This window comes from Alosa alosa, chromosome 18 (genome assembly GCF_017589495.1).
Source record: "Alosa alosa isolate M-15738 ecotype Scorff River chromosome 18, AALO_Geno_1.1, whole genome shotgun sequence".
In the NCBI taxonomy this organism is placed as follows: Eukaryota; Metazoa; Chordata; class Actinopteri; order Clupeiformes; family Clupeidae; genus Alosa; species Alosa alosa.
The window spans coordinates 3,763,244-3,773,243 of NC_063206.1; the positions used below are offsets into that span (position 1 = coordinate 3,763,244).

At 43.5% G+C, this 10,000-nt stretch overlaps 2 protein-coding genes across 4 annotated transcripts in view; one reads left to right on the forward strand and one right to left on the reverse strand.

Annotated features, from left to right (window-relative positions):
- The first annotated feature begins 1,700 nt into the window (after window positions 1-1,700).
- On the forward strand, window positions 1,701-5,298 carry tex36 (testis expressed 36). The gene is made up of 3 exons (XM_048270134.1): window positions 1,701-1,798; window positions 3,621-3,776; window positions 4,719-5,298. The coding sequence occupies exons 1-3, from the start codon at window positions 1,778-1,780 to the stop codon at window positions 5,046-5,048; spliced, it is 507 nt and encodes a 168-aa protein (XP_048126091.1). The 5' UTR covers window positions 1,701-1,777; the 3' UTR covers window positions 5,049-5,298.
- A 1,378-nt stretch (window positions 5,299-6,676) lies between these two features.
- The window catches only part of ankrd2 (ankyrin repeat domain 2 (stretch responsive muscle)), a 10,635-nt gene continuing 7,311 nt past the window's right edge, over window positions 6,677-10,000 (reverse strand). For 2 of the 3 annotated variants that reach the window (XM_048270118.1, XM_048270116.1), the window contains 5 exons: window positions 8,594-8,692; window positions 7,736-7,834; window positions 7,423-7,521; window positions 7,224-7,322; window positions 6,677-6,845 (listed from right to left, as the gene is read on the reverse strand). In XM_048270118.1, coding sequence (XP_048126075.1) covers window positions 6,756-6,845; window positions 7,224-7,322; window positions 7,423-7,521; window positions 7,736-7,834; window positions 8,594-8,692 — 486 coding nt within the window. In that variant the 3' untranslated portion in view covers window positions 6,677-6,755. Of the gene's footprint in view, window positions 6,852-7,223; window positions 7,323-7,422; window positions 7,522-7,735; window positions 7,835-8,593; window positions 8,693-10,000 lie in introns of all 3 variants that reach the window. The other variant, XM_048270117.1, reaches the window with a different exon arrangement.

The following is a 10,000-nucleotide window of genomic DNA, read 5'->3' on the forward strand; positions in this document are numbered from 1 at the left end:
CTACTAAAAACGAGATGTTTAACAAGTTGTAAAAGAAGCTGTGTCATTGATGCATTTAAAAATGTTCCTCTAGCGGCTAGCCTATTTCATGAGCCTGTACAAAAACGCACTAGGTCCCTCACAAGTCCATGGCACTCCTCACTGTCTCAGGCACACACACCACTGCTTTATAAGCCACCGCAGCAAAGCTCCTGAAGTCTGTCATTGCTCATATCATGTGTTTTTGTTAATTCCCCCTGGTGGTCAAAACCACCAATCAATGTTGATATCATGCATCTGTCAGTATACTATTATACTATAGTATAACATAGCCTACCACAGTTGTCTATGCATGATCCACAAAAATTCAACTTCTATCCACAATCATAGCCTACTGTTCTCATGTTTAATAAACATGCTACAAATTGGAAATAAATGTCCATTTGTAATGTATATTTGTCATAAAAAGTCTTATGTAAGTAAATGTGCTACAAAAATCACTCCCAGACAAGAAAGACAATTCGACCACTAGGTGGCACTCTAATGTATTTCAGGAATTCCTTCAATCAGAAACAAGCTACAAGCCTAGAAATCTAGACGCACCCTAGCGGCAGCGAATTACATTTGCTGCCAGGGCTAGTCTAGCAACTCTCTGTTGGCTTGTGAGCTGGAAAAATTAAACTTCTATTAGGCCAATCAAATCGTGTAAAGACGTTAGGCGGGCTTAACATAATGATTGATGGCAGAGTTGCAACGGTTTGGCTTGAATTCCCTGCTACTTGAAAACAAAGAAGATGGATGTTGCTGTTGACGAACAGCGTGACACGTTAAGCTTTTTTTTTAAGTTGGCAAAAGTTTGAACTAGCCAACTAGCTCCGCTGGTGGGAAAACCCATGGGACTCATAGCGCTGTCAGCGCTGTCCTATTGCGTGCAGAGAGAATTTGAAAGACAACCGATTATCCCGCCCCTTGGACTGAGCACTGCCAACGGTGAGTGCCCAGACCCTACATTTTAATGTGGGTCTGGCTCGTCAGGCTAACAAGCTAGAGTGATGACACTCACTTAAGCAAGAAAGGAGGGAAACTAACTGTGCATGAGCACAATGAGTGTCATCACTAGCTTGTTTCTGATTGGAGGAATTCAAGGTGTTACGACCGTCCCCTGTTACAACTGGCCCTTGTCTCCCCTACATACTGTAGGTGCATTGGGTTGATGAAGGAAGGCTATAATGTAACAGTAGCAGTAACAGTAGTCTTACTGTAAGTCCCATTCAGGGCTACCCTGAACAGTGCTTTGTGTTCAGATTACAGGTGCAGCAGATGGTTGTGATCAAAGATTCTAGAACAGAGCTCTGTTCTAGAATCTTTGGTTGTGATGCAGAGCAGTGATGCCATAAAGAGAAGTTTCTTTGGTGATGTTCTAGAACTCTGGAGTCCACACAAGCTGTGAGTGAAGCACTGATCAGTACAGCCAGAACATCCTCAACACATAACCCAGCACAGGCCAGACTCGAGACAAGACAAGACGAGAGGACAGGACAGGAGAGGCCAGAAGAAAAACACAGAAGGCGAGACAAGAGGAGAGGGGAGAATAAGAGAGGAGTGGAGAGGAGAGAAGAGGAGAGAATAAGAGAGGAGTGGAGAGGAGAGAAGAGGAGTGGAGAGGAGAGAAGAGGAGAGAAGAGGAGAGGAGAGAGACGAGAGAAGAGGAGAGGAGACGAGAGAAGTGGAGAGGAGAGAAGAGGAGAGAAGAGGAGAGGAGAGGAGAGAAGAGAAGTGAAGGAAAAACAGTGCAGGAATGGCAGACTGTTTTCAATCGGTGGGCTGCTTACACATAGAGAGTATGTGTGTGTTTGCTGTGTACATGTGTTTGTGTATGTGTATGCGTGTGAGTAGTGTGAGTGGTGTGTGTGTGTGTGTGTTGAGGTATGTGCGAGGAATGAGATGTTTAGTGCCCAGTAGCACTACAGCGTGTGTGGGCTAGTTAAAGGAACCATATGTAAGATTGTGGCCAAAACTGGTACTGCAATCACTTTCAGATTACTGTAGAGCGGTGTATCCCCTCCCCCTCCCCCCTGACTCGAGGTTGCCAACCCGGATGCCAAAACACTATTGACTTTGTGATTAGTAGATAGGTAGAGGGTGGCGCATCAGGCCAAAACACAACATGACATGACAAAACACAACATCAACATCAGTTGAGGGCTGCAACTTCACTTTTTAAATTACAATATGCTGGCCGGACTACTGTTGTCAGTGATATAAGTATTTGAAATGAACATGTTTTATTAATGTCTAGTGACATATCAGGGCCATTTTATGATAAATTGAAATACATTTCTTACATATGGTTCCTTTAAGTGTGTGTGCAGTGCTGGCTCTCTGCACACGCACATCACGCACTGCGTGTAGGGCACCAAGTGCCTGGGGGGGCACCAAAAAATCTGGGTCGTGAAAAATCACCACAATAGGCTACTAGTATAAATAACAAATAAAATATGTCTAAAGCATGTTAATATGCAAAAGCAATACAGAAAAAGGTGAATCTCCTGTGCGGCCCTCTCTCCAGTCTCGCTCTGGTGCCCCCCTCCCCCACCTCCCAGTGGTCTGTGCGATTACACCTCAGTCTCAAATTTGGCCGACAGTAGACATCGCCTCGAAAAGAAAAGAAAGAGTCGGGGGCGGAAAAAAGGAAAAAGAAGAGACAGCGGGATGATGCTGCGCTTCACTTGCAGTTAAGACAATGTTTTAAATAAATAAAGTTAATAATAGTAATAGTTTTGTAGCCCTTACGTGTATGCATGTCTATGCTTATGCCAGGTAATAATACTACCGTCAATAAACTTACGTAAGCTCCTACTAGCCATGTTCATGTTCAAGTGTTACGTTGCAAATGATTGATGCTGGCTAGCTAGTTATTTTACGTTGTGGATATGGATTATGGGTTATTGAATGCAATTCAACACTGCTGTTTTCTGTTAACGTTAGCAATCGGTGCATAAGACTAGCAATCCTTCCTTAGGTTGCTAGCTAGCAATGCTATTTCTGATGCTTAAACTGGGCTTGCTATTTCTTTTAGCCATCAGAGATATAGTCAGGTAACGTTAGCCTATTAGCCTAGTTTGCTTTGCATTTCAGGACGCTTTTTTGGCGTTTGTTATCAATTATGATCAAACGATCTAATTGTGTAGTGAAAAAGTAACGCTACGCTGACACTTTCACAACGTAATGAAATGATGAGTGGGAAACGGCTCTTGGTAAGGTGAACTTTGGAAAAACCCTGCAACTGAACGTGATATGATTTTGCCAAATTAGACAGCTTTAGATAAATTTACTAGTTGTTGTTCTATGTGGTCATTTCCAAGAGGTTCATACTAGGCCAAGGGCGACATCTGTTGGTGAAACTGCAATTAAAAAACAAACTAACTAAGAAATTCTGAATGGTTTTTATTCCTTTGGTGGTGGTGGTTGGTTGGTTGGTTGGTTGGTTGGTGGGTGGGTGGGTGGGTGTGGCACCACCAAGCATTTGTGCTTAGGGCACCCAAATGGCTAGCGCCGGCCCTGTCTGTATGTTTCTCTAGAGGGATGTGAGTATATGTGAACTGAGGGAAGTGGTGTGTGTGTATGTGTGTGTATTACAGGTTGGGGGTGTGAGTCCTCATCAGACAGAGCGGCAGGGGGAGGAGCCCCAAGTGTCCCCCAAAACCAGTCAGCCACTCTGGGCGGAGTCACACTTCCCTTACTCCGCCCACGACAACCGCTCCTCTCTACTTACCAGCATCCATGTGTTTGACGGGGTGAGTGTGTATGTGTGTTTGAGTGTGTGTGTAAGTATGTGTGAAGTGAGTGTGTACATGTTTCACTTTATCTTCACTAGGGAATGAATGTTATCCATAAAGAAACACACCAACATTTTTGTACATGTAAATTAGTTTAAAAGGAAGCTAGGCTAACTGGTGTAACAAAGTTCCAATGAATTATGCTATGCTAAGCTAATGGAGCCAGACTGGGTTATTATGCTACGCTAAGCTAATGGAGCTAGACTGGGTTATTGCACACACAAAAAAGGATATGCATCCTCTTCTCTGACTAAATGGAAAATAAGCTAATTTCCAAAAAACTTGGCATTATCCTTTAACACGTAACACATCTGTATTAGTCCCCAATAAGGTCTGCATTAAACAGGCAACCTCTTCTATTAACCTATTCTGTCACTCATTCATATTCACTGTATAGGTCATGTGCCTGCTATTCTGATCCTTATTATACTGTACATCAGTAATCATAGGCTGAGACCTGCGAGTTGATTATTAAGGATGTACCAAAGATAGAAGACCTATTCAGTAAGAATAAGAAATTGGTGATTACAGGCCTAACGATTAAATTAATGATGTTGCTTAATGTAGAATTTAGTGGGAACGAATACAAACAAATTATATGTGCTAGATTTAGTTTTGGCTAATGAGCTCCCTAAAATAAAGTGTTTATGCCTGTGTGTGTCTTTGAGTGTCCATGTGTCTGTGTACGTTAATATATATGTGAGATATGTGTATTTATGTGTGTTTGGTTATGTATATGTGTGTGTAGGCACACAGGAAATGTATAGAAGACTGTCGGCAGCATAACTCTCATTTCTACTCGTGTGTGTTTGTGTGTGTAGGGTCTGGGCCGTAGGAAGTATGTAGACGACCGTCGACAGCATAACTCTCATTTCTGCTCGTGTGTGTTTGTGTGTGTAGGGTCTGGGCCGTAGGAAGTATGTAGGCGACCGTCGACAGCAGAACTCTAATTTCTGCTTGTGTCACATGAACGTTCCCGGACCAGCAGCTGAGGTCACCTCCACCTACCAGACTAACTTCCTGTCCAAACAGGAAGTGGAGGCCACCCGAAGCCGGCGCTTTCCCAGAAGCCACCAGGAGCGCAGCAGTGTGGCATCCAATCAGCTACAGCAGCAGGACCCCTTCCTCTGGTTCAGTCGCCACGACGCCCCACACACACACACACCACTGCACGTGCTCGCTGCCATCAACAATCCCTTAATGTCTCACACAGACACACACAGACACTAACACACACACACACACACACACACACCACTGAACATGCTCGCTGTCTTCAATAATACCTCAATGTCCCAGATGCACTGCACCCATCACAATGAACACTAGAACCATCATCATCACCACCACCATCATCATCATCACTCCAGTTCTGTGCCAACTCAAGAACTTCAGACCAGACAGGAATCTTTGATTCCATGTTCATCATCATTTAATCATTATCATTCCAAATGCCATAAACTTTATATCACCTTCATAACATGTTTTATTGTGTCATGGTATTTGAAGGACTTTTATATTTTCACAATGAAATGAGCTTTGGCTCATGCATACATATTATTTTAATGTCAACTCAACATTGATATTTTTTCTTTCCTCAATTAAATTAGAGAAAAGCAAAAAATTAAATTAGAGAAGGTTATTAGGACAGTGTCTTTTAAAAACCATCACTCACAAGTCAAAAAGCAAAGGCTTCTGAACCACCTGCAAGTTCAAATACGCTAATTAGTATGTTCATCACCGTCTAAAAAACACCTGCAACTGAGCGAGTCACTATAGCTCAAGTTAGAGTATATGCATTGTGTATGTATGTGAGTGTGTGTGTGTGTATGTGTGTGTGTGTGTGTGTGTGTGTGTGTGTATGAGTGTATGTGTGTGTATGTGAGTGTGTGTGTGTGTGTGTGTGTGTGTGTGAATGAGTGTGTGTTTGTGTGTGTGTGTGTATGAGTGTATGTGTGTGTATGTGAGTGTGTGTGTGTGTGTGTGTGTGTGTGTGAATGAGTGTGTGTTTGTGTGTGTGTGTGTATGAGTGTATGTGTGTGTATGTGAGTGTGTGTGTTTATGTGTGTATGAGTGTGTGTGTATGTCTGATGGTCTTCTACAGGTCTCTGTGTGTGTATGAGTGTGTGTGTGTGTGTGTCAAAAAGAAGACCGAGAACATCTCCTCTCATAGCACTACTTACAACTAGTCTTGCTGATCCTAGCACTTGCCACCTGTCTTGAACTGACACTCAACTGTTTAAAAACAGCACTCACTGATGCACTTATTCTTACTGTACTCTACCCTTTTTAAATTGCCCTAAAATTGTTGAGAGAATTGCTTTAAAACTTAAACTGTTTATCATGTTGTTAGTCACTTTGGTTAAAAATGCTTTAGCTAAAGGTAATGCAATGTAATGTGTGTGTATGTCTGATGGTCTTCTACAGGTCTCTGAGTGTGTGTGTGTATATATAAGTATATTTACTATTTCGATCCCGTGAGGGGAAATTTGGTCTCCGCATTTACCCCAATCCGAGAATTAGTGAAACACTCACAGCACACAGTGTACACACAGTGAGGTGAAGCACACACTAATCCCGGCGCAGTGAGCTGCCAGCATCAACAGCAACAGCGAGGGGAGCAGTGAGTGGTTAGGTGCCTTGCTCAAGGGCACTTCAGCTGTGCCTACTGGTCGGGGTTCGAACCGGCAACCCTCCGGTTACAGGTCCGAAGTGCTAACCAGTGGGCCACGGCTGTGTGTATGATGTCTGATGGTCTTCTACAGGTCTCTGTGTGTGTGTGTGTGTGTGTGTGTGTGTGTGTGTGTGTGTGTGTGTGTGTGTGTGTGTGTGTGTGTGTGTGTGTGTGTGTGTGTGTGTGTGTGTGTGTGTGTGTGTGTGTGTGTGTGTGTGTGTGTGTGTGTGTGTGTGTGTGTGTGTGTGTGTGATGGTCTTCTTCTACAGGTCTCTGAGCTGTTCCATCCTCTGCAGCGTCTCCAGGGTGTCAGACTGCCATGAGTTCAACTGGTCCATAGCCCTCAGTCCCTTCTAAGACTCACACACACACACACGCATATTTTTAATTGGATCTGAACTTGCAGGAGGAATAACAGATCTTAAAATTACCTGAGGTATACTGCAGCTTTGCACAGATATGGCTCAGGTACATAATGCTTGCACACACACACACACACACACACACACACACACACAGATATGGATCAAACAAAAGAGTGCTTGCACACACACACACACACACACACACACACACACACACACACACACACACACAACACAGATATGGATCAGGTACAGAGTGTTTGCACTGCTCTAGTGATTAGTTCACACACAAACAATAACATCCCAACAATATGTACACACACATGCTTATTCTTGTGTGTGTATGTGTGTGTGTGTGTAACTCACGATATTGGCAATGCGTGTATCTGCTCCGGACAAGATAAGCAGTTTGGAAATCTTGTAGCGGTTGAGTCTCACAGCATCATGCAGGGCGGTGTCTCCCTCCTAATCGACCAAACAGCATTCAGCATACCATTACTGTCCAACTGACCATGTGTGTGTGTGTTTGTGTGTGTGTGTGTGTGTGTATGTGTGTGTATTGTACCCGGTCTCGGCTGTTGATTTTGACTTTATTGTTGAGGAGGTACTCCACCACATGGTAGTGTCCTGTTCTGGTGGCCACATGCAGAGGAGCACTAAAGAGCTGTGCACACACACACACACAAACACACACACACAAACACACACACACACACAAAAGTAGGGCACGCACACACACATACACACACAGATTTAGAGAATGATATTCTTCAACATCTACAGCAATGATTCCCACTTTCCTTGGCCTGCTCAAGCATTTTAGCCTATTACCTGCATCTTCAGACATGCTACACACACACACACGCACACACACACACCTTGTCTCTGGCGTTAAGGTTCGCTCCGTGGAAGTGCAGAAGTTTCAGGGCAGCCAGACTGCCTCCCCTACACGCCCAGTGCACTGCTGTGCTGTGCAGCTACAACACACACACACACACACACACACACACACACACACACACACACACACATACACATGAATACACCTATCTACTGTACACACATGCGCTCACACATTTTAATGCTTTTATTTGGATCTTAACACAGGAGAAGATTTTACAGATCCAAACATTGATGGAAATATGTTACAGGTTTAGACAGGTCTGATCAAACACACAGTGCTTTGTGCTACTCCTCATAGCTGCACTACGGGTAGACATGGCATCGTCATCTTCAGATGGATACACTACCTTTGTTAGATAAACTACTTTCACTTACTTTGCAGTCAGTCACAGTTGCAGTCCTCACAAAACAGGTTTGTACAAAGAATGATTAATTTGCATTGAATCACACATTTGTGGTGCTTGCAGCAAGTGGCTGACATTTTAACAGCTTAGAGTTGAAACAAGAGCATTCACAAATCGAAAGAACAACCTATTTCAATATTAGTCACATTTTTACTATATACATGATGGTGATGTCTAGGGTCTTTGGAATATTAAATAAAGAAAAATATTACACACACGCGCACGCACACAAACACACACATTAAAGATGGGCTCTTTACACACACACAGAGCCATGTTTACAATACACATATACACACATGTTAACAACAGTGCATGTGACACCTCATGGACAGTTTGGAGTATTCAGGGTAAATGGTGGTGTTGTAGTGATAGGTGCAAGGTGTGATAGGGGTGTGTGTGTGTGTGTGTGTGTGTGTAAGGTCTTACCCGGTCTTTTAGATGGATATCGACCCCATGTTCCAGAAGCTTCTGTATCACAGCAGTGTGACCTTCCTGAGCTGCATGATGTAGCGCTGATTTCCTGAACTACACACACACACACACATATGCACACACACACGCATGCACGCAGGCATTCACACACACACACACACACACACACACACACACACACACTTTGTGTTAATTAATTTGTTCAACAACAATTTTTGTTTCTTAATTATGCTCACACAATAATAAACACACACACCTCATTACAGGATTTGAAACTCTCTCTAGAACACACACACACACACTTGGGCTCGGCGATATGGCTGAAAACTGTATCACGATATAAGTATTTCTTATCAGTCGATATCGATAATTATTGATTTTTTTTAATTATTTATTTCAGATAAGGACCAGAAGGAAAAAAAAATCAATTTAAACACTTTTATTTTAAACTTAAAGGAGAATTCCGGTGTGATTTTGACCTAAAGTGTTTTGAAACATGACGCCGAGTGTGAACCTATGTCTCATAGCCCATCTCGGCTTGTCCCCTGCACTCAAATCTGGCTAGTTAGCCGATGCTACCAACAAGGCGGCTAATGCTGGTGCCTCGGCATCGGTCTAGCCATGCAAATAAATCACTGTTTTACACCATTTACGAGGGCTCAACGATCTCCACACTTCATTGGTATACTTCCCAGGGCCCTGACATTTAAAACGAGACATTGAGAACTTTGAAAAAAGCACTGGTAGTTTACTTACAAGGCGATTTATACAGACAGTGTCTTCACAAAGTTTAGCGTTTGCAGCCATCTTGAATTTAGTCACGATAAAGTCGAAAGGCGAGCAGGAGCGAAAACTACAGCTGATAAGTCACGTGAATACTGCGCTTTAGTTGTGGACTGGAGTTAGTGCAAACAGTTGGCAACTAGGCTATTGCAAGGATGTCGGATGATGAAGCTCACGGAGTTTTATGAAGGCGAGGAGGAAACATTTGAGTTTGATGAGGCGTCCTTATTTATTTGAGCCTGAATATCACGGAGGAAGAGCTGCGTGGCGCGGAAAGGAGAGAGAGATTGAGAGACAGCGTGCAGAGCAAGCAGCTGTAAGCACAGCCACAACACAGCCTCGTATCACGGAGAAATGGTGGTGTTCCTGCCGGTGCTGTGAGATAATGCCTACGGATATGGAGTGTTTTTGTTGCAAAGAGGTGGGACCTTTTGCACCATCGAACTCAAGGCGCCGCGCGTGACATTAGCGCAAAGGCTTTTCTTCCCTTCTGGACTTGTGGGTATTGGAAGCCTTTTCCATGTCCCAAAATTAAACTGGACACGAAGACCCACCCGGAGGGGCAAGATGGACATTTATCTACTGAGTAAGTACTCTGCACACTTGGGTTTTATTGCT